Consider the following 26,134-nt stretch of genomic DNA (forward strand, 5'->3'; position numbering starts at 1 on the left):
ATATTCATCTAAAGTGCAGCATGCCATTATTGCTACAAAAATAAATACACATGTTTTGGGCCTGCTATTTATACACTTTTTTTGCATTTGGTGTTCAAATATTTAGCGATGCCAATAGCTCAAAATTAATTAACCTGACACATATTGCATTATAAATGCTAGTTTTTTGAGCTGTCATAAGTTTTTTCATGTTGTGAATAATGACCACCTAGATCTTTTATTGTGGTAGAAGCTGACACTGCACTCTTCCACTAGGCACACACCACCATCTGTAATGCACGCTTTCACGAATAAACACATCAACAGCCGTCAGTACATGCTTTCACCAGGCACACATCAGCAACTGAAAGTGCACACTTCCACCAGACAGACAAACAACCAGCCATCAATGCACGATTTCTACAGGCACACACATCACCAACTATCCATGCATGCATTATTTTAACACATCCATAATTAACTAATATAGCAATTGCAATATGGCACACCTTACCTTTACACATATTCATGTAAACACAGCATGCCACCATTGCTACAAAAAACATAAATACAAATTTATTGAGCCTGCTATTTATACACTTTTGTTGCAGTTGGTGTTCAAATATTTAGCAATGCCAATAGCTCAAACTTAATTAACATAAAACATATTGCATTCGAAATGCTAGTCTTTTGAACTGTCATGAAGTTTCCATGTTAAGAATAATAACCACCTATGTATGATTATTGTCTTATGGGATGCAAAGCCTGACATTATAGTACGAGAGAGTAATTGAAAAATACACAATTATGCTAAGGACTAATATGTAGGCAGCCTCAAAGCACCAGCATAGCTATATAGGCAATGGGATGCTACCTACATATAGTTCTAAATGATACAGAATGTATTAAAAATGCTGTATATAATAAAGTTTGTGCAATTGTGAACAGCAATGTTCTCCAAGTAAATCTTCAAGATGCTTGATATATCATTATATAAAAAATCATACAAAAAGTTTATTATAACATCTTGGTATCATCCTGTTAAACATGCTTCTTAAAATATATGTTCTTTGACCTACATATTGTATTACATGCTATTGTATAACAGATACATTATATGTACATATTATTAATTATATATAACATATTACTTTGTATTACAGGTCCTGCAAAAGAAGAAGAAATCAATAAGGTAAAGATCTCTTCTTCTATTGTTATTATCATTTGAAAGCCGATCTATAAATCAGAATACTATTGTTATTATTTGTACAAAATTGTAAATATACAATATACCTAGTAAGTACACACATTTTGTAAAATATTAACATACAAATAACCTTTTGTAAATATAAAATAATGCATAATAGCATGCAAGCTCAATACCATCAAGGCCATGAAAAGTTTTCTATACATTCAAGAGGCAAACAATGCCTTCCAAATAGTACCTTCGCTATTATTCACAACCAAAATAAAATAGCAAATATATGGGATGCAGAAGATTTACATTATATAATGGATCTTGGAAATGCATTATATTTAGAGATGCATTCAATCAATAAACAAGATTATATGCATCCTGATGATCTGCCTAAATATATTACACATGGAAATAATATTTATTCAATTAAATTTGGAGAAGTTTACTATGGTAATATATTTACACTTTTTGATATGATATATCCAGACATACAAGAAGCATTACATTTAACAATAACAGCTTCTGGAGTATTGCTTTGTATGGATGTTTATGTTATATCTATTTTTAAAAATGAAGATAGCTATTTTGTATTTGATTCACATAGCCGGAATGAGACTGGAATGCCACAACATGATGGCACATGTGTACTACTTAAAAAAAAACTTTTCAAGAAGTAATTCATTATATTAAAAATGTAGCAAATAGCATAAAACCATTTAATGCAATAGATGTCCAATTTGAATTAACACCAATAAATATTCAAAAAATACTAAAGACATCATTTGAACATGCTTTAAAAATAGAAGAGAAAAATTCACAGAAAACAACAAATTTTTTTGTACATAAAGCAGACATTTGTGTACAACAAAATAGCAATAACAACGAAAATGTTGAAGCATCAACATCTACGTTGCAAAAAAAACATACAGAAAATACTACAATTACAGAAGTAGCAAAATCATCCTTAAATACATTATCTGAAACGGCTACTTTAATAAAAACAGCAACAAAAAGACATTCCACCAAAAATAAAAATAGTAAACGTTGTAAGAAACAAAAAATAACCATTCTTAGCAAAGACATAGAACTTACTGAACACTTGCAAAATATTACAAAACATAAAAAGAAAATCTCAAAAAAGAAAAATAGTAAACAAGAGTTAATTTTAAAAGAACAATTACTATCAAATATAAAATTAGATACCAGCAAAAGTAAAGTCAAAAAAGTTACTGAAAAAAATTCTGAAAATACTCATATACAACAACTCTCTAACGAGGCATTAGATGTTAATAATATAAGCATTGTCAATAATGAGCATACAGATAGTAGCAAGTTTATAGAAGTACATAATAGCATTTTAAATACAAAATTTCAAGAAAAAGAAATACATAGCTTATATATTTGCAATATTATATTTGTTGTGCTTTACAACAAATTAACATTTATGAAAAACTGGTCCATACAAGACATACATAATATAATGCAACTTGGGGAAAAATTGTATGAAGACATGCTGATCTTTTATAATAGACAAAATATAGACATAAAGGACATACTTAATTACATTAACTATAATAATACAACATATTCAATTCAGCTTAAAAAAGAACAAATACATATAATTTCACAGAATGATACTTTACAAAAAAACATAACATTAGCTTTACAAAATACATTAACTACATATAATTCTGTCATAATGTACTTGAATAAAATAGTATTTGTTATTGCAAAAAAAGATAACAACTACTTTACTTACTATTCAAATACAACATCACAGAATAAGGAAACCCATAATTGCACAACTATACTTTTACATACTACAACAATCACACATTTAGTGCAGCATATAACAATGCTTTCAAATAACATTTTACCCCTAAATTATGAATCAATATCACTGAATATTATACCAATTACTATTAATGCAATACTTACAAGTTCTTTTGAAAAAGGTCAGAGGAGACTAATTGCACAAAATAAAAAAAGGACTTACACATATGATAATACATTATAGTGCCACATTAGCATCTCAAGCTATACCAGTTATTTCTACAGATATTGAACTAAATGTTACTACCAAGGAAAATAATAATAGTTTAGAGCAAACAAATAAAATAGAACATATTGTAAGGCCTAATATTATTAATGAATACTCTGAAATACAAGAACTTACTATTAGCCAAACAAATATTAATGTTACTTCCATTGAAAATGTTGCATTACATGTAACACAAAATACAAATATTAATCAATCAATTATAAAGTCTATTATAGATAACTTTATTAATCAAATCCATTATGGACCTGAATATATATGCACTATTTGTAACCAAATGTGGCATAAAGAAACAGTTAGAAATATCTGCAATATAATACACAACAAGACTTTTATATTATGTAATATCAGTAACCAGCAAAGTAATTATATATGTAATACATGCTATAAGTACATTATTCAAAATAAAATACCACCATGTTCAGTTTATAATGGCATGAGTTTCCCTGATATACCACCTGAATTACATTTGTATGACTTAGAAGAAAGATTAATATCTCCAAGAATACCTTTTTTGCAAATTAAAACACTGCCACGTGGATTTCAAAAATCCTTAACAGGTGCTGTTGTAAACGTTCCAGCCGATGTTATGACCACTATTACAATATTACCAAGGCAAATAAGTGATACTATGACAATACCAATAAAATTAAAAAGAAGGTTACAGTATAAATCATACACACATTATGAAAATGTAAGACCAAATATAGTTAAAAGAGCAGCTTCATGGTTAGCATACAATAGTGATTTGTTGAAAGAATATGGAGTAACTATAAATTCAGATTGGGAATATGTTCCAATTGAAATAAATAGTATACAAACATCTGATAGTAGTAATGATTCAAGTAGTACAGATAACATGCCTGTAGGCAATTTGAATACATTATTAACTAATGAAACAATAACAGACGATAACATAAATGTATTAAATTTGGCACCCGCTGAACATAATAAACCATGTGGATTATATGAGGATAAAGATTCTGAATATTTAGCCTTTCCTACAATATTTTGTGGGAAACGTAGAACAGCTAATGATGATAGACATGTATCAGTACATTATAGTACAATATGTAAAGTAGAATTAAGAAGTTATGATAAGAGAGTAGCTAATAATATTACAAATCTGTTTTTCAAATTGAAAAAATTGCAAATTAAACAGATACAAGATAAAATATTTATATCACTTAGAAAACATTTTACTGATGGCAAAGTAATTACAGTAAAAGACAAAAGAAAATTTACAAACTATATTGCACTTTAATGAGGGATATAAAATATTAAAAACAATACAAAGTTCTCCCCCTTACTGGGAAAACTGCAAACGTGATTTGTTTGCTATGATAAGACAATTGGGGATTCCAACTTTTTTTTTGACTTTGTCTGCAGCAGAAACAAAATGGTATCACTTAATTAATATACTGTTACGTATAAAGAAACTTAAAGAATGCACCAGAGAAGAGTTCAAAAGTATGTCTTGGGAAAGTAAATGTAGTTTAATTCAACAAGATCCTATAACATGTGCACGACACTTTGATTATCAAGTAAAGAAATTATTTAACTGCATTTTATTGCACAAGAGTAATCCAATAGGTAAAATATCAGATTATTTTTACAGAGTTGAATTTCAACAAAGAGGATCACCACATATACATGCTTTACTTTGGGTAAATAATGCACCACAGTATGGCATAGACAAAGATGACAAAGTTATATCTTTTATTAACAAACATATAACTTGTCATAAAACAGAAGAAATGTCCTTTGAATGTTTACTTCCACTGCAGAAACATGGACATACTAAAAATTGTCGTATAAAACATTAAAAAAATTGCAAATATCAATACCCAAAATATCCTATGCCATGTACTAAAATATTAAAGCCATTACAGTGAGATAAAAAAGATACAATTGCAAAGCAACAAATAGATATTATCTATTCTACAATGTCCTCAGAAAGCTTTCCACATTACACATATGAAGAGTTTCTACACAAAATAGAATTAACAGAAGAGCAATATATAAAATGCATACGCTTATAAATTAACAAAACAACTATATTTTTACAAAGGACACCAGCTGAATCTTTTATTAATAATTACAATAGAATTATATTGCAGGCATGGCAAGCTAACATAGATATACAATATGTCTCAGATGCATACGCTTGTGCAGTATATATTGTATCATATATGAGTAAATCTCAGCGAGGATTAAGCAAAATAATAGCACAAGCCGCAAAAGAAGTGTCTCATAATGTAAACATTAAAGAACAATTAAAACATATTGGAAACAAATTTTTGAATTGCACTGAAATTAGTGCACAAGAAGCTGCTTATCTAATACTACAAATGCCCTTACGAAAAAGCTCTAGATCATTTTTATTTATCAATACAAGTTTACCAGACAAACGAACTTACTTAATGAAAGACATGCATACAATTAATATGATGCCGGAAACATCAACAAAAGTACAACTTGATAATATAATTAATAAGTATAGCAAACGACCAATAACATTAGAAAAATGTACTTTAGCTGATTATGCATCTAAATATAATACGGTACCAAAAAGTAACATAAAAAAAGTACAAAACAGTTATGATAATTTACTGTTAGAAACAAACTTTTATAGTTCCGATGATGAAGAACTTGAAATAAATGAATTAATTGCCAATGAAACTACTAAAAAATACACTTGCCATAAAAAAACAAAATAATACGATATCGCACATTTAATAAAATTAATGAGCCTGAAGACTATTACAGGGAATTATTAATGCTTTTTTACCCCTGGAGAATAGAAAGTAATATAATTTCAGACAAAGATACATACTACGAAAGATACCTGGAGTTACAAATAGAAATTGATAACAATTATTCCTTATATAACAAGCAACATATAATACCCTTTGATGAAGAAGAACATAATAATGACAATATACTGACATCACCAGCATCACCAGCAGAACAAATACCAATAGATGACAGTGAAATACATGCACATAATAATCATGATGTAAACTATGACTTGTCACTAGATTTAGGAGTTAGAAGTACAACAGAAGAAGATTTACTGGTAAATAATGTATTACCTGAAGAAGAATACAATTACATAATGCAAAATTTAACATCTGAGCAACTAAATTTTGTATATCACCATTTAAATTGGCTGAAAACTCAAACAACAAATTTCTTTACTTTTTTTACTGGCAGTGCAGGAGTAGGTAAAAGTTTTCTTATAACTGCACTTTATCAAACATTACTGAGATACTACAATACTAAAGCAGGAGAAAATCCAGACAATATTCATATCTTGCTTACTGCACCAACAGGACAAGCAGCACATAATATTAGTGGACAAACATTACATAGCACATTCAAAATTCCAATCTCACAAACTTTAGCATATAAACAATTAACACATGAAAATAGAGCAGCACTACAAAGCAAACTAATGCATTTAAAAGTATTAGTAATAGATGATATATCAATGGTAGGAACAAATATGCTCACTTTTATACACAATAGAATGCAAGAAATAAAAGCATCAAACAAGCCTTTTGGAGGAATATCTATATTAGCTATTGGAGACTTTTACCAATTGAAACCAGTTTTTGATTCATATATATTTGAAAATTCAAGACACATGTATGCACCATTGAGTACAAACTTGTGGCAAACAAATTTCAAATTATATGAACTTACTAAAATAATGCGACAGATAAATGATTTACCATTTGCAGAAATGCTTAATAGACTAAGAATAGGTGAACATACTAATGATGATATACAAACATTAAAGACACGCGAAATACAACCTGACTTACATATAATAAAATCAATACCATACATCATGGGTACAAATAAAGAAGTAGATGAAATTAATGATAATGTTTTACAACAACACATGAAACACTATCCTATGTACACAACAATAGCAATAGACACAGTAGCAGGAGACCTAAGTGCAATAGCAAAAGAAGCAATACTAGAAAGATTACCTACAAATGCAACACAAACAATGTATTTGTCAAAGAAATTACATATTGCCATAAAATTACGGTATGATCTAACTTCAAACATTGATGTTAATGATGGTTTAACTAATGGTGCAACAGGCATAGTTGAGTATGTAGATTGTATAGATGATATCCCAATTATTATTTGGATATTTTTCGACAATCAGAAAATAGGTACACAGACAAGACAACAAAACAAGCATCTATATCATACAAATATTTCTAATGCTTGGACACCAATATTAAAAATTTCTCGTCAATTTCAATACAGCAAAAAATGTATAACTATTATACGAAAACAATTTCCACTACGACAATCATCAGCACGTACTATACATAGAACACAAGGACAGACAATAGAACCATTATATATACATTTTAATAACATCAAAACACATCACTTACATTATGTAGCAATTAGTCGAGCAAAATCATTGAAAAACATATATTTTAAAAAATTCAATGAAAATAAGATAGCAACACACTATAAAGAACATGAAGAAATGCTACGCTTAAAAACAGATATGTTATTAGAAATATCTGTAACACAAATAGCACAATATAGCAAATATTTAACAATAATAACACATAACATAAGATCATTACAAAAACATTTCAAATCAATGAAAGCTGATAACATATTAAGCGCTGACATATTATGCTTAACTGAAATTAATACAACACACAAAACACCTAGCACTACATATAATATAGATCATTATAATTGTGCAATATTTGACAATTTTCCAATAAACAAACAAAACATGGAATTGCAATCTATTCCAAAAAACAAATAATAATAAATCCAATATTTACTACAACACAACAAGTTGACATTCTGAAAATAACACAAACAATAAACAACACAAATTACTTAATAGTATTTGTATACAAACAACCCAAAGTGCCAACAGAAACCTTTTTAGCAATATTGACAACTACATTGAATGCATACCCACACCATAAATATATAATAATGGGTGACTTTAATATTGATTTACTTCAAACAACACACAATGCTAAATTACTTTTAACTCACATGCTAACACATTTCAATTGCGAACAAAGAATAACAACAGCTACAACAGACTACAATTCTTTATTAGACCACATTTTTACAAATACATGCTTTATAAATTGTGGCACATTAGAATCATATTATAGTGATCACAAACCAATATGGATAGCTATTTTAATAAATGCATTACATTACTGTCTGTATATATTCATCCTAACGACATTATCTACTATTCTAACTTAATGCATTATATTTTACAGATGATTTCTATTGAAGAACTCAAGAACGACAGACAAGTTGATGCCAAACCATATCAGAAAGGAGTTCGTGTCAACGTTATACAATGTTCATCCAAAACTTACTATAGAAACGCTAAAAATGAGAATAAAGTATTGTACCACATGTCATTAGCAGATGAAACTGGATGTATTAAATCAACTTGTTATAAAGAAGAATACTATCATCAAACAAAAGAACAAAATGGACTGATGATTCGAAATTACATTTTAAAAGATGGTATAATATTAATAACAAAAAAAACAAAGATTGCAAGAATGCCGCCACTTTCTATTTCCCAATCTCTTATCCAGGAAGCACAGTATATTTTACAGCCAATGGCACCGCCAGTGTCTCCGATTAAGGCTGTACGCAAGGCTGCTGTGAAAACACTGCTAAGTGTATCAGGAACAGTAACAGAGGTAAGATGCAGTAAATTATTTCGTTACTACTATAACATTTGCCATTTTTTCTCCTTTGTAATGCAAAAAAAATCCTTTAACTAAATGCCTATATCTAAGTGTTTGCTATGCAAATGTACTTATAATCCTGGTATGATACATATGTATGAATAATTTGCACTGTACATGCTATCCTAGATGAAAATAATATATAATATTCAGTGTTCTTTTCGACTGTTTTTACCAAAAATTCACAAACAAATTTTAGAAATAGAGCCAATTCATACTAATTATAAGGTAAGTAAAGCGCTTTACATATGTTTGTATTTCCTGAAAAAATACATTCCAGAGAAAAAATTGAATTAATACTCTGCCAAAAAATAATTCTTTAACATTCAATATAGCTATTACAAAATAAACGATTTAAGAGTAACAATTAACTACCAAGTATAAGGTAAGTAAAGCGCTTTATATATGTTTGCATTTCCTAATAAATATACATTCCTAGGAACAAATTGCATTTTCAGTACTCTACTACACAAATTCTTCTATAACCCTCACTATAGCTATAACAATGCTTACTAGCAAACAATTCTAAACAAATTATACTATTTGAGAGTAACAATTAACTACCAAGTATAAGGTAAGTAAAGCGTTTTACATATGCTAGTAATTGCTGTTAGTATACAATGCCAAAAAAATACCAATATGCCAATGCTTTCTGCATACAATTATTTTATAAAGTACAAAATATCCTTTTACAACTATTTTGTACTAAAAACTTTAAGACAATGTTTACAAATATACAGTAACAATCAATTTAAATTATAAGGTAAGTAAAGCACTTTAAATATGATAGTAGCACATCTATTTCAATACTAACGTAAGTAAAGCACTCTAAATATGATAGTACTTGATAATACAAATACAATAAAGGCACAGCAACAATTCGCAACTAAGTATAAGGTAAGTAAATAATTTACAGATAAATATTGATAACTTAAACACAAATGCTATGCTTTTACAAAAGTTTGATATCGAACTAATAAAGATATGTAAAACAGTTTTTTTCAATCAAAAGAAGACATATATATGACAGCCATAACACAATAATAAAAAAAACATTTTTAAAATTGCAGATTGAAGATACAAGAATTATAATCGTTAAAGGACAAGAAACAAAAATAAGGAGCATTACAATAAAAGATGCTACCGACTCCGTTAAAATAAGTCTGTGGAGAGAAGCAACAGACTTTACTTTTCATCTTGGAACATATGTACAGCTAACTCATATGACTGTACACGAATTTAACGGAGAAAAAATATTGAATACGACAAGACATACCATAATGCAAGTAAGTGAAATTTGTAAACTATCCAATACAAAAATGCTTTTTATTAAACACTTTTTTCTACAGAGTAATGTTTTTGGGGCCAGGTAACAATATGTACAACTGTATATTTTGGGTAAACTACATAAAGTTTGTGTTTACTATAAAAATACGAATATAACAAACAAAAACTTACTTTAGAGCAATAAAATATTTACAAATTCAGAAATACCAAATTACTAATGGCCATTCATTCCTATCAGCCTTAAAGCTCATAAAAATGAAACGCCATTACCAATTCAGTATTACTGAATCGCAAATACCAATTTCCAACCTGCAAGGACTGTCACTTAGACATCCTGTAGCATCCCCATAAAAAACTAAAATGCAATAGCCCAATCATATATGCCATAACAGCAAGTCTGCCTATCTTACCATAAGTGTACATGCACACAAATGCATGCACACTGAATTGGTATTTCACAATTAAAGAAATTTAATAGTAAAATACCAATTCCATTGGACATCTAAAAACTGAAGACACATACATCTAGATGCCTCAAAACATAAAATAACTTAATTGTTATTTTACTAAATCAATAAAATGTAAAAGAAATTTTTGATGATTCAGTAAAATAATGCCACCAACATACCTGTCACATGTATACCAATATATAAAGACTAAAAAATTCCCACTATGTCGATAACATAAAAAGGCAACCTACAAGTACTCCTATTTATAGTATTAACTTTTCATTTAATGTATGCTGCAGAAGTATGTAAATGTTTTTCTACAACCTATGTACTGTATTTGTAGTATACTTGCATATATTATTAACAAATAACGCAAATGTAATACAATAATTGTTTTTTACAACAATTTTTCAATAGGTTGTACAACCTCCAAAGGAAACAATTTTCGTCACATTATATGGAGTTGAAAAAACATTACAGGAAAATACTACAATGACAGCCCAAGTAGGAACAAATGAAAATTTACAATCAATAGACATTGTGAATATTGCTTTAATGGACTATTTAGGAATAGAACCAGATACTGAAAACTTTGAGGATGCTTTGATGCCATATTTACCCATTAAGCTAAAGGTTTTGTTTTGCAATGGATGCATAACTGATGTCCTTGAAGAAATATAAGGAAACACCAACTACAAAAAACTTTTCTTGAAGTACTAAGAATTGTTTACTTGCCTGAAAAACTTGACACATGTTTATTTTCATATTTGAAGTTATTCTTAAAAAGTAATTTTGAATGACACTAATACTAACAAAAATATTCTTGCGCATAACTGTACTTTTATATAGTGCACTTTATTGAGAGTGTAATACTTTTACAATCGTTTCTTAAAAAACTATGTTCTGAAAAAATTCATTAATAGAGTACAACACCATTGCAATGTTTGCACAATATGTTTGTGATGTTTACAATTATACTATACAAGTAATGTATGTTTACTATACATAACTGTACTGTTATATGTTACATTTCAATTACAGTGTTTGCCTTTTACAATCATTTTCTTACAAACTACCTTCTAAAACAAAAATATTTATGACTAAAATATTTTGCACTGTTTGCACAATATATTTGTGATGTTTACACTTACCTTTTTGAAATTAAAATGTACAAATGAACATTTGGTCAATTACCATTAAAATGTTTGACTTTTTTACTAAGATATTCTTGTACTCTTTTATGCAAACAAAATTTAAATACTGCATAAATAACTTTAACAACACATATTTTATATGTAGCTTTTTATGTAAATAAAATAACTATAGCATAAAGCAAAAAACATTGCCATTTACAATGCTAATAGCTCAAACTTAAATAATGCGAGACCTATTGCATTGCAAATGCTTGTTCTTCCAGCGATGATTAAATGGTGTGGAGTCTTCTACAGAAAATGCCCGGGTCTATGGATAAGGGGTTAATGGGTGAGACCTAAGTGGGACAAGCTGAAAATGTAATGCGTGTTATAATATCAGACTCTTGTTCAGGTCTGACTGCAATGGTGTAGTCTTGATGAGATGCTCACTGTCAGCCAAAAGGGGGGTTGTAATACACTAATAATGCAATATGTAGATTATTTGTAAATCTATTAATCTAATATTATAAAAAAGAAAATTGAAGAAAATGAAAGTGGTGGATCAATCGCCACAGTTTACAAAGCCTTGCAGAGAAAATCTGTCTCAACAGAGAGAATGTCTGTTGACAAATTCAGACAGTGCTGCTGCATCTAAAGAGATGGTACAAGACCCCACAAAATGAACATACAAGTAATGCTCCAAGGTTTGATTAAACCACGCTCTCTGACCATTGCCTGCGAGATGGCCACTAGTGAATAGATGGAGGCGCTGAACCAGCAAAGTGCAGAAAGTGTTCTCTATCCTTTGAAACTGAAGATAAGAACACCTACCTTCTTTGGACATGGGCCTCTAATTTGCCATCAGACTCTTATTCATCCTCCACAGGCACACACCCTCAACTCCATGCTGCAGGGCGCCAGGTGATTCTTAGCCAAAACAGGGTCCTGTACAAATTGCAGACATTTGCTTACACCCCTTTGACAGACTTCTCAACATACTGACCCACTGCATACTTTGATTCTCCGTTGTAGTTTTACCTTTTACACATTTAGGCAGACATCGCTTTAGCAATGCTTTTTTATATAGGTTTATGCATGCACAATATTATTCTGAGAAGAAGTTGTACATGCTGCTTGTTTTCAGAAAGCCTTTCTCGCCATGTAATCTGTACACTCTGTTTAAGGCTAGGAATTGGCCTAACAGCTAGAGTGGTCGACCTCGAATCTGGGGAACTGGGTTCGAGTCTGGTTAGCGACGCTGAACATCCTGTGATTCTGGGCAAATCACTTAATCTCCCTGTGTCTAACAAAAAAAATGGAATGTGCCCTCATGTAACGCAACTGGTGCTATGCAAGGCGCTTTTGATACCAGATACCTTCAGATCAAGTTCGCGCTATATAAAACTCTGTAAAATAAAAATAAAAATTAACAAAATGTCCTAGTGTTTACATTGCCCGTTTGGAGATAGCTTCTCACATCTAGACATATCAATGCATCACAGCTGTAACTCTGAACACAGTGTTGTTTTTATTATGTAAACGGTGCACAGCCCTTGTACGGGTCAGAGGAGCACTCTGGTCACAAATGTCCTTGAACGAATCCTGTGTTCGAGATACAGCTCTGCTGAGCTGATCTTCCATTCTGCAGAGAAGGACTGCCAATCCTACTTCAGGTGATTCCCTGGCCAGGTTATCCAGGTATGAGGGCTCAGGCTAACCCGGGCATCAGGTATACCCACTATGCTCTCAGAGTAGGGGCAGTGATAGGTAGGAATATAAGAATTTCCATGGTTGGAATGTTTACTCTTTTCACGGGTCACTTTACTTTGTTTTATCTGCCTAATAATCACAGCTCATTCTTACTATGCAAGGCTATGATTCTTTGTCATATATATGGCACTTTTAGTGATGCATTTTAGAGAACCAAGAACTAAACAGAGAATTACAATTATGAATACACAACAAAAGACCCAAATACCTTAACAATAGAATCAACCTCTACGCACCCAAAAGAAACCTCCGATCTTCCAAACTCGCACTGACCAAAACCCTCCGCATCCGCAGAGCCAGAGCAGGGGGAAGATCCTTCTCTCACATTGCGGCCGAAACCTGGAACGAGCTCCCGGCAGACATCAGACTGGGCCTCTCCCTGAACACCTTCAGGAAGACCCTCAAGACCTGGCTCTTCAGCTAATGGACCTTCAAACCCTCTCCCCAACCCTCCCTCTCCCTCCACCGCCCCCCCCCCCCCCTCAGCGCCTCAAGACCCTCCCGGGTGAGTAGCACACCTAACAACCACTGATTGATAGATAAAAAAAAATAGCATATGTTGTGGTATGAAAACTGCCTCAAAATTGCCCAGTGCTCCTATAGTGCCTACAGAGGATCACTGGCCTTCTTTCTTTTGCTAGCAGGGTCACCTGGCAGATATATTTGACATCGTAATAACCAATATAATACTTGTTTTGGGAGCATGACTGTAGGAGAGTAGGGTCTGCAATCCTATGATCACCCAGATTTTTTGCTTTTGTTTCACTGGTTTACGACTTTCTCTGGCTGTGGGCCTGCCAATCAGACCCACAGCCTGGCTGTTCTCTTTCTAAATTACGACATGTACCCTAGGTGCATTTACCAATTGGTACTGGGCCACCTTATCAGACCCTGTAACTCAGGGCATAGGTGTACCCAGGGCCGCCAGGAGCTGCAGCGTGTATTATGCCACCCCTGGCTGGCCGCCTAAATTTGACACAACTGGCTGCATGACAGCTGGGGCGAAGTCGTGTAATCACACTTTGCTTTAGATATAGTAGCCCTATATCTAACCCTACAATGGACACTCGAGTTCCTATCAGTCACTCATATGGCAGGCCTTGACAATCCTGAAGGCAGAGTGCATGGGCTCGTGTGAACTAGGCTCTGGCCCGAGCCGAGCCCGGTTGCAGCTTGCGGAACCAAGACCCAATGGCTGTTCCATGATAACGCGTACCCCATCGGTAACTTCGGTGTCGCGTCATCAAGGCATGTCGAGTAAGGTGTCATACGAATCGGGATGCTGCCCTCTCACCAACCCTGGCGACGAGGTTAGCATTCCGCCCTTCTAGAGGGACACGACATGTACGTAACTGTGAACCCCGGTTAAAGTTAACTAAAGCCTCAGCTCCACAAAATGGATGCTGCCACCACAGACACGAGTCTGACCTCCTGCTGCTGGGAGTCCTTCCAGCGGGGAGAGCTTGGACAAAGGGTTTCCTGTCGAGGGCGGGGTTCGCACCGTCCCAGACAGGGTTTGTGTATTCTGGGTAGGTAGGGCTTTTGCGAGAAGGTGACTGCGGAGTGGCACCCCGGTGCTCACTACGCATCTGCCGGTCAGAACCAGTTCCAGGGGCGCCAGCCCTGGCCTGGGGAAAGTCCGGCAGGGGAGAGGGGTGTAACTACCCCCCTTCCTGGTCCCACCCTTAGGGCAGGACCTAGTCATGTACCCACCCCTTTCTTTAGGATAAAGGCCGGAGCGGGGACCCTTCCAAATTAGATCATCTTTGAATCAAGAACTACTTTCTACGAAAGGACACTCAAGACTCTTCTCAAGATTTCTCCCTTGTGACTAAGGAGTAGTCACCCTGCATCAGCGGGCACCATCTAAGAACTCTGCGGTTTGCTGCAAGTCCTTCCTCAAGGATCCGACGGCCCAGCTCGACGAGAACCGGCGTCCCTGGCACCTCTGACCTCTACTCACGTCATCAGCTCAGCTGTGATCTGTGGGTGCGACGAGACCTCGAGGGACCGGCCATCATCAGAACCTGCATGCTCTTAAACCAGCACGACCATCGAAGCGATTCCCTGGTGAGTGCTCTGGGGTCCGAGAAGCCCCGACCCTGAGCCGCTCCAGCACCGAAGTGCAGTCTCCCAGCATCTCCACGATCTGCGTGGGGCCCTTCTGCTCGCTGCTCAGCACGTTGTCTGGTCACTAGCCGCTGGCTTGTGCCCTTCTGTGACGACATCCGACAATCAACACTGCTGGTCTGGTTGCTCCAGACTGGCCCTTGCTTCCATCCTTGCGAGAAGCACCCCGGACCCTCCTGGTCCCCTCAAGACGCCATCTTAGGCCCACCACGTGGCCCTGAGATCTGCCAAGGCTTGTTGCCCCATCCTGGGCCCAGCGACGCCGACAGCATCATCCTTCGTGGGACAGCTCGCACCTCCACCGTGGTCGCCGACAACGCCTCCTGGTCCGTGAGACTGCAGAGCCTAGCGTCGCCCACTCACCTAGTCGAGGTGACGGCCAACCGGTGCCAACCTGGTACCCTCTGACTACTGGCTAGTAGTACGAACTTGGTCCCCTCTGCTTTCAGGTATCAACAATCTCTGATCCAGGCTTGGATCTATACGAACTATTCATCACTGGTCGCCGGCCAGCAACTCCTTTTCTTCCGGCTCCTGGCTCGTCAGCGAAGACCCCGACGCCTGTAAGACTTGTGCAGCCGCAGCCCTCGTGGCTAGGTAACTCGGCATTTCGGTGCCTGCATAGCCTCTTTACTCTAGGGTCCCGAGTCCCTCGCTTCCGACTTGCCTTATCGGGTCCGCCCGAGACCTTAAACTTTCCGTGTCCTCGGACACTTGTTTTAATTGTGCACTTGAAGTATTTTCCTAAGAGATTTGGTTTGTGCTTAGTACCCTGTCCTCATAAAGAGTACAGGGCTGTTGTGATTCTTAATAAATATACTGTTTATTTTCATAACACTTGTGTGGTGTCCTTTCACTGGGTGTTCAAGGGGTACATGTGTGGTAAACAGCTGGCTTAACGCGCCCTCTCGAGTCTTTAGCCTTAGACTGCTCGTATCCACGCTACTAGGATAGCTGGTCTACAGGTTGACTTACAACCAAACACCATAAGGGTCGTTGGAACGATACATAGCAGTCGCTAGAATAGCGAACGTTGCATATCGGGCCAACTTCTCACATTGGTGAGCAGCGGTTGGGATTTGAGCTTGCTGTTGTTTTACCACACGTATCCTAAGAATATCTTGTTGAAAGATCGCATAAGTACTGTTAGTACATATAACTAAAGCTTAGAATACTCTGAGTTCTACTGAACCAGCTGTTGCAGCGCCTCAAGGCCTAGCACACCTTGGCTGCAACTCTTAGCAAGGGAACAGTAGGTAAACACATAGTGTAGGTAGGTGCATCACTTACACCACACTAGAAGCAGTATGTCGGACAAAGGAGGAAACTCTGAGTCGCCCCTTGTGTCAGTTGACCCTCCACGGGTCATCTCTTCAAGATATACTGCGCTTAACTTCCATGAGTTACGACAAGTATGTACCTCTAGGAAGATTAAGCAAGGGGCTAACCCCACCACCTCCTTTCTGATTGGTCTCCTCGAGACTTATGATGCCAGAAAGGCTGAGAAGCTTCTTAGCCATTCTAATCCAGAAGGAGACATGCCTCCCCTCGAGGGAACCAGAGGTGACCCTGACCTAATCCTCCTCTCAACCGAGAATGAGAATGAGGAGGAGGACGAGGATGAGGATCCCTCTGGGGATGAGGCAGATAAGGGACAGGTAGAAGTCGTCAGACTAAGCAGGTCCAACTTAAGCAAACATGATAGCGGTACTGGGGGACCCCTGGGGCCACTATCAGGTCAGCTTAACATTGGGAATGGACGAGCCCGATCTCTGTCAAGAGACTCTGGCAGATCCCTTCAAACCAATGGCTCTCGCAACTCTTCTCAGAGAGGGATGACGTCCCCTCAGCGGAGAGTGTACAAAGCTAAGGAAAGGGCAGCTAATCTGAGGATCGAAAGGGAAGAACTTGCCCTGGCCAAAGAAAGGCTTGCCTTTGCGAGAGAGCAACAGTTAAGTGGGGTAGTCCCCACTGGTGGCAGCAATGTACCTAGCAATAGGGAAAAGAGTTTCGATACGAAACACCTTGGTAAGATAGTGCCCCCCTTTAAACAAGGGGACGACATCCACAAATGGATTACTGCTTTGGAGAGGGCCTGCACTGTGCAAGGTGTTCCCCAGAGTCAGTGGGCAGCTATCTTGTGGCTCTCCTTTGAAGGTAAAGGAAGAGACAAGCTCCTCACCACAAGGGTGGAGGATGCGAACGATTACCAAGTCTTGAAAAATACACTCGTTGAAGGGTTCGGCCTAACCACTGAGCAGTACAGGGTGCTGTTCAGGGATACCCAGAAAACGCAGTCTCAAGACTGGTCTGACTTTGTCGATTGTGCCACTAAGGCTTTTGAGGGCTGGTTGCTGGGCAGTAAGGTTACTGATTACAAAGGATTGTATAATTTGATGATGAGAGAACAAATGTTAAACAATTGTCAGAACCAGTTGTTGCATCAGCATCTTGTCGACTCGGATCTGACCTCTCCCCAAGAATTGGGAAAGAAGGCAGACAGATGGGTTCGTACGAGAGTTAAACAGAACCAGGGCCAGAATCAAGGTGGTCAGAAGAAAGCAGACCAGAAGGGTAAAGATTCTAAGGGGGAACAAAATGACCAGAAGTCTTCGACAGGTCCCCAACAACCCAAAGAGGGTGGGGGTCAGGCTCCCCAAAAGAAGAAAGAAGGCCAATCCAAAAGATGGTGCCAGTACTGTAAAAGTAAATCTCACTGGTTTAGTGAGTGCACCAAGAAAGGAGGAGGGCAGACTCCTGCCACTGCAGCCCCTAAGGCACCTGTGCCCCCTAGTACAGTCAGCAGTGGTAGTGCGCCTCCCAAGGGTTTAGTAGGGTTAACCCTGGGTTCTGAGGGGCGTGACAACTTAGTTGGCACACTCACTCAGGCTGTCCTTGTCAGTACAGGGGACGCGGACGTGTCCCCTGACATAAGTCCCAATACCTTGGGCAAATACAGACAGACGCCTTTCATAAATGGAAAGATGGCTCAGGCCTATAGGGACACTTGTGCCAGCGTCACCATGGTGACGCCTAACTTTGTGGACCCTGGACAGATCATGCCAGGTACAGAATTCCTGGTGACCAATGCAAGCTATGTCACTACCAATCACAGTATGGCAATTGTAGCTTTCTCCTGGGGAGGGGTAACTGGCCAAAAGAAGGTTGTAGTTAGTCCAGACCTCCCAGTGGATTGTTTGTTGGGCAATGATTTGGAGTCATCACAATGGTCAGAAGTGGAGCACCGGACTCACATGGAAATGTTAGGTTTGCCAGCACATGTGTTCGCTGTGACCAGGTCACAGGTCAGGAAATGCCCCACTGAACAGGTGCTGGATCCTGGAACAACGGACCAGACACCTCCCAAGAAAAAGAGCAGTAGGGTTAAGGCTGCGCCTTCCCCCTTGCCCCAGGTCGTGGATCAAGTCTCAGAGGAGGCTGACCTACAGGAATTGAGGGAAACTGAGCCAAGAGAGTTCGAACTTGATCAAGTTGAATTCTTGGGTTCAGGGGGACCCTCAAGGGAAGACCTGGGGAAGGATCAGTTAGACTGCCCTTCTCTTGAACCCCTCAGACAGCAGGCTGCTGCTGAGGCTGCTGGGAACGCCACAGGTACCCACAAGGTATACTGGGAAGATGGACTCCTGTACACTGAGTCAAGAGACCCCAAGCCTGGCATGACCAGGAGGCTGGTTGTACCCTTGTCTCAGCGTGGTTTCCTACTTACCTTGGCCCACGAGATTCCCTTAGCAGGTCACTTAGGCCAGACGAAAACGTGGGACAGGCTTGTCTCACACTTTCACTGGCCTCATATGAACGAAGATACCAAGGAGTTTTGCCGCTCCTGTGTCACTTGCCAAGCCAGTGGTAAGTCAGGTGGCACGACAAAGGCCCCCCTTATACCAATGCCTGTGGTGGGGGTGCCCTTTGAACGGGTGGGGATCGACATCGTCGGTCCCATGGAACCACCGACAGCATCAGGGCACAAGTTTATACTGGTGGTAGTGGATCATGCCACCAGGTATCCTGAAGCTATTCCCCTTAGGACCACTACAGCACCTGTTGTGGCAAGAGCCCTAGTTGGAGTATTCTCCAGAGTGGGCTTCCCTAAGGAGGTCGTCTCCGACAGAGGTGCAAACTTTATGTCGAGCTACTTAACTGCTATGTGGAAGGAATGTGGTGTCAACTACAAGTTCACTACACCCTATCATCCACAATGCAATGGGCTTGTTGAGAGATTCAACAGGACCCTTAAAGGGATGATTCATGGACTACCTGAAAAGCTTCGGCGTAGATGGGACGTCCTGATCCCCTGCCTCTTGTTCGCCTACAGAGAAGTCCCACAGAAGGGGGTTGGCTACAGCCCTTTTGAACTTTTGTACGGGCATCCTGTAAGAGGACCCCTGTGTTTGGTGAAGGAAGGATGGGAGAGACCTCTCAAAAAGCCTGCAGCCAACATAGTGGACTATGTGCTTGGCCTCCGCTCGCGGATGGCTGAATACATGGAGAAGGCATCTGAAAACCTTAAGGCCAGCCAAGAACTCCAGAAAGCTTGGCATGACCAAAAGGCTGTCTTGACTGTTTACCAGCCCGGACAGAAGGTGTGGGTGTTGGAGCCAGTGGCCCCAGCAGCACTCAAGGACAAATGGTCCGGGCCCTACACCATCCTGGAGAAAAAGGGAGAGGTCACCTACCTGGTCGACCTGGGAACTCCCCGGAGCCCCCACAGGGTGCTTCATGTCAACAGGCTCAAGGCATATGTCGACAGGAAGGACATGAGTTTGCTCATGGCCCTAGATGAGGGACAGGAGGAGGAGAGTGACCCTCTCCCCGACCTGCTCACTCAGAATCCTGACGATGGATCGGTAGATGGTGTTGTCTTTTGTGGCAGCCTCTCCGAACATCAACAGAGAGACTGTAAACAGGTTCTTCAGTCTTTCAGACATATGTTTTCTCTAACACCCAGCCAGACCGATTGGTGCACCCATGAGGTTGACACTGGTGACAGCTTGCCCGTTAAGAGTAAAATCTACCGGCAGCCTGATCACGTTAGAGACTGCATCAAGAGTGAAGTGCAGAAAATGTTGGAGCTGGGAGTCATTGAACCCTCGGATAGCCCTTGGGCTAGTCCCGTAGTTCTAGTGCCGAAACCTCACACCCCGGGTGGTAAGAGAGAGATGAGGTTTTGCGTAGACTACAGGGGTCTCAATGCAGTCACTAAGACTGACGCCCACCCAATACCAAGGGCAGACGAGCTTATCGATAGATTGGCTTCGGCCAACTACTTAAGTACGTTTGACCTGACAGCTGGGTATTGGCAAATCAGGTTAGCTGAGGACGCCAAGCCTAAAACCGCATTTTCAACCCCTGGTGGGCATTATCAGTTCGTGGTGATGCCCTTTGGTCTGAAAAATGCACCTGCCACCTTCCAAAGGTTGGTGAATCAAGTCCTTACTGGGCTGGATGACTTCTGTGCGGCGTATCTTGACGATATCGCTGTCTTTAGCTCCACCTGGGAGGATCACCTGGTCCACCTGCGGAAAGCGTTAGAGGCTCTGCAAGCAGCAGGCCTCACTATCAAGGCCACCAAGTGCCAGATAGGGCAGACACAGGTTGTATACCTGGGCCACCTTGTAGGTGGGGGCCAGGTTCAGCCACTGGAGAGCAAGATACAGTCAATCAGGGACTGGGCTCCTCCAACCACCCAGACTCAGGTTCGAGCTTTCTTGGGCCTGACTGGATACTACCGGAAGTTTGTCAGGAACTATGGTTCCAACGTGACACCATTAAACGAACTGACAAGCAAGAAAATGCCAAAAAAGGTTCAGTGGACAGCGAGCTGTCGAAAAGCATTCGATGACCTAAAGCAGGCCATGTGCACGGCGCCTATCCTCAAGAGTCCGGACTACTCCAAACCATTCATTGTCCAAACAGATGCTTCTGAGTTGGGTGTGGGAGCTGTTCTTTCTCAACTGAATTTTGATGGTCAAGACCAGCCCATTGCTTTTATAAGCCGAAGGCTGACCCCTAGAGAGAAGAATTGGTCAGCTATTGAGAGGGAGGCCTTTGCTGTGGTTTGGGCCCTGAAGAAGCTGAGGCCATACTTGTTTGGCACTCACTTCAAGATTCAGACCGACCATAAGCCCCTCTTGTGGCTAAATCAGATGAAGGGTGAAAACCCCAAACTGCTAAGGTGGTCCATTTCCCTACAGGGGATGGACTTTACAGTGGAACATAGACCTGGTACTGATCATGGCAATGCCGATGGGCTCTCCAGATATTTCCACTTAGAACAAGAAGACTCACCTGGTCAAGGTTAGCTTATTGTTCCGACGTTTGGGGGGGGGTCATGTAGGAGAGTAGGGTCTGCAATCCTATGATCACCCAGATTTTTTGCTTTTGTTTCACTGGTTTACGACTTTCTCTGGCTGTGGGCCTGCCAATCAGACCCACAGCCTGGCTGTTCTCTTTCTAAATTACGACATGTACCCTAGGTGCATTTACCAATTGGTACTGGGCCACCTTATCAGACCCTGTAACTCAGGGCATAGGTGTACCCAGGGCCGCCAGGAGCTGCAGCGTGTATTATGCCACCCCTGGCTGGCCGCCTAAATTTGACACAACTGGCTGCATGACAGCTGGGGCGAAGTCGTGTAATCACACTTTGCTTTAGATATAGTAGCCCTATATCTAACCCTACAATGGACACTCGAGTTCCTATCAGTCACTCCTATGGCAGGCCTTGACAATCCTGAAGGCAGAGTGCATGGGCTCGTGTGAACTAGGCTCTGGCCCGAGCCGAGCCCGGTTGCAGCTTGCGGAACCAAGACCCAATGGCTGTTCCATGATAACGCGTACCCCATCGGTAACTTCGGTGTCGCGTCATCAAGGCATGTCGAGTAAGGTGTCATACGAATCGGGATGCTGCCCTCTCACCAACCCTGGCGACGAGGTTAGCATTCCGCCCTTCTAGAGGGACACGACATGTACGTAACTGTGAACCCCGGTTAAAGTTAACTAAAGCCTCAGCTCCACAAAATGGATGCTGCCACCACAGACACGAGTCTGACCTCCTGCTGCTGGGAGTCCTTCCAGCGGGGAGAGCTTGGACAAAGGGTTTCCTGTCGAGGGCGGGGTTCGCACCGTCCCAGACAGGGTTTGTGTATTCTGGGTAGGTAGGGCTTTTGCGAGAAGGTGACTGCGGAGTGGCACCCCGGTGCTCACTACGCATCTGCCGGTCAGAACCAGTTCCAGGGGCGCCAGCCCTGGCCTGGGGAAAGTCCGGCAGGGGAGAGGGGTGTAACTACCCCCCTTCCTGGTCCCACCCTTAGGGCAGGACCTAGTCATGTACCCACCCCTTTCTTTAGGATAAAGGCCGGAGCGGGGACCCTTCCAAATTAGATCATCTTTGAATCAAGAACTACTTTCTACGAAAGGACACTCAAGACTCTTCTCAAGATTTCTCCCTTGTGACTAAGGAGTAGTCACCCTGCATCAGCGGGCACCATCTAAGAACTCTGCGGTTTGCTGCAAGTCCTTCCTCAAGGATCCGACGGCCCAGCTCGACGAGAACCGGCGTCCCTGGCACCTCTGACCTCTACCCACGTCATCAGCTCAGCTGTGATCTGTGGGTGCGACGAGACCTCGAGGGACCGGCCATCATCAGAACCTGCACGCTCTTAAACCAAATGCTTTTAGATCGTTTTTAAAATACTTTAAAATACTTTTTGTATAGTGTAAAGATTTACTTGCTGTGTGCTGTGTGCTGTGCTCGCTCACTCCCCGGTCCACCGCAGCTTCTAGCGCTGTTTGATGTGGAGGGAGGCAAGCAGCACTACTTCCTGGTTGCTCCATTGGAGGCGGCCATACTTGGTGGGTTGACGCGCTAGTCTCCCACTCCGCCTAACCTACTTAGTCCCTCGCTTAGTCGCGCAGCGGTGACGCGCAGCGGTAGCGCCGCAGACGCGCCGGAGAGGCGCCAGAGAGAAGCCAGTCTGCGCCAGTCCGCGTCCAGACGCTTCCTGCTACCTGCGGTAAGATCTGCCTATCATGGCTGGGGCTGCGCCCATCATGATGTATGACAGTTCCGCTCTCCATGCCCTACGTAATGCTACTAGCCCGGCCTGTGATCACCTGGATCTGCCTACTCCTTCAGATTTTATTTGTAAAAACTGTAACTGGACTCCCTCAATTCGCGTCAGCCGACGCCCATTTCCCGTTCAGGAGTGGAGAATGTTCCTACTAAACTGTAGGTCTTTTAATAAACACCAAATCGAATTACGTTTATTGATTGAGGAGCTTAATCCCCACGCCCTTTTCCTAACAGAAACCTGGCTTCAGGCAGACAACGATCCGGCCATTGTTGGAGCCATCCCTCCAGGATTCACTCTTAAGAGATTGGACCGCCAAATTGGGAGAGGCGGTGGATTGGCTATTGTCTATCGGGACAATTACAAGTGCCGTACCACCCCTTTCATGTCATCGACCTGCGAAAGCCTTCAATTTTCGCTAGAACTCTCCCCCACTACCACCTTCTCTGGCATTCTCATCTATCGCCCTCCCGGCGCCCTCACTGATTTTATTACTAAGATCACCGAGTTGGCTGCCAGTGTCATCTTATCTTCACCTAATCTTACCCTGCTGGGGGACCTCAACCTGCACTTTGATGATCCTCTCGACAATGCCGCTAACTCGCTCCGTGCCAATCTTCAAGCATTGGACCTCTATCAAAAGGGTTTCCATGTCACGCACAATAGAGGCCATCTCCTCGACACGGTCTTTAGTAACATCAACGACATCACAGTGGAGCCCCCTATCCCTTTACCTTGGACGGACCATTTTGTGATACCTTTCATCTGGCGCACTAACACCCTCCCCTCTGCCTACTGTCCTACCAAACACCAAGCTAGGAAATGGTCTTCTCTCTCCCTCCCTGCATGGGAAGCCGCTTTGGCCAGAGACCCTCCGGGGAAGGTGACGCATGCCAACATAGCAGCCAACAATTTTGACGGCTGGATCACCTCTACACTTGATCTGGTCCTTCCTGCTCAAAATAATAATCTCACAAAAAAACCAAAACCAGCCCCATGGTATACTCCCGCACTTAGGAGTATGAAATTAGCCTGCCGTAAGCTGGAGAGAGCCTGGAGACAGGACTATTCCCAAACTAAGAAGGATGAATATAGAGCCAATATTAGGCTATACAAACAGGAGCTAAAAGTAGCTCAAACCTCCTTCTACGACAGCAGAATTCAAGCAGCAGCCAATGCCCCTAGGGAAATTTTCAAAATTGTGAAATCTCTTGTCTCCCCTCCAGTTGAATGCCCCGATATTGAGGGCGCTCAAAACCGCTGCAATGATCTGGCTAACTTCTTTTCTCAAAAGATTCTTACAATCTACTCCTCATTTGAGGACTCTAATAACGAGCTGGAACCCTCCACTCCCCCAACCTTCGATGCCTTGGCTTCTTGTAGGCTAGACACTATTCCTCCCTTGGACGCCCCAGCACTGGATAAACTGACTGTTAAAGTCACCTCTGGCTCTCCCAATGATCCAGCACCCCCAAACACCCTCAAACTGGCGATGGATATGATCCGCCCTATTATATTGGATGTCCTTAACACCTCCATCTCCTCCAACTCCGTTCCCCCGACATGGAAGTGCGCAATGGTTAGAGCGCTGCTAAAAAAGCCCAATCTCGACCAAAGTAATTTAGCAAACTACCGTCCCATCTCCTTGCTCCCCTGGTTGAGCAAACTGCTTGAGAGGCACGTAAACAACATCCTAACGAACTATCTGGAGTCAAACAGTCTCCTGCGTGCCTCTCAGACAGGGTTCCGCCCGCGACATGGGACGGAAACTGCGCTTCTAGCGGTTACGGAAGAAGCAAGAGCTGTGCTGGACCGGGGTGGGAAGGTCGTCATTATTTTATTGGACCTGAGTGCCGCGTTCGACACGGTGAACCATGTCACGTTGTTGCAACGACTAACGGACATGGGCGTGTCGGGCGCGGCCCTGGAATGGCTGACGTCTTTCTTGACCGACCGGTTCTTCCAGGTCTTTGAGGGTGAGGCAGTATCATCTAAACATTCTCTCAGGTGTGGGGTTCCTCAGGGCTCCTCCCTGAGCCCCACCCTGTTTAATGTTTACATGGAGCCTCTAGACAGGATAGTCCAACCCTTCGGTGTGCGTATTGTCACCTACGCGGACGATACCCAACTGGTGGTCTCTTTAGACCACGCGGAGGGTTCGTCCCACACCTTAGGTCCCTGTCTAGAGGCGGTCGCCAGATGGATGCATTCCTCCTGTTTAAAACTCAATGGAGAGAAAACAGATGTCATTTT

General features: G+C 40.4%; 1 protein-coding gene across 1 annotated transcript; it reads left to right on the top strand.

Moving 5' to 3' along the window:
- The first annotated feature begins 1,120 nt into the window (after positions 1-1,120).
- On the top strand, positions 1,121-11,439 carry LOC147745354 (uncharacterized). Its single transcript, XM_086952271.1, has 4 exons — positions 1,121-1,171; positions 8,537-8,974; positions 10,093-10,308; positions 11,176-11,439. The coding sequence occupies exons 2-4, from the start codon at positions 8,537-8,539 to the stop codon at positions 11,437-11,439; spliced, it is 918 nt and encodes a 305-aa protein (XP_086808397.1). The 5' UTR covers positions 1,121-1,171.
- Positions 11,440-26,134: the final 14,695 nt, after the last annotated feature.

This window comes from Lissotriton vulgaris, chromosome 1_1 (genome assembly GCF_964263255.1).
Source record: "Lissotriton vulgaris chromosome 1_1, aLisVul1.2, whole genome shotgun sequence".
Classification (NCBI taxonomy): Eukaryota; Metazoa; Chordata; class Amphibia; order Caudata; family Salamandridae; genus Lissotriton; species Lissotriton vulgaris.

Excerpts from the sequence above, each read along its gene's own strand:
- LOC147745354 (XM_086952271.1), top strand. The coding sequence starts at position 8,537 with ATGATTTCTATTGAAGAACTCAAGAACGACAGACAAGTTGATGCCAAA. Across the intron at positions 8,975-10,092 it reads TATCAGGAACAGTAACAGAG|ATTGAAGATACAAGAATTAT; the intron begins GTAAGATGCAGT and ends TTAAAATTGCAG. Across the intron at positions 10,309-11,175 it reads CAAGACATACCATAATGCAA|GTTGTACAACCTCCAAAGGA; the intron begins GTAAGTGAAATT and ends ATTTTTCAATAG.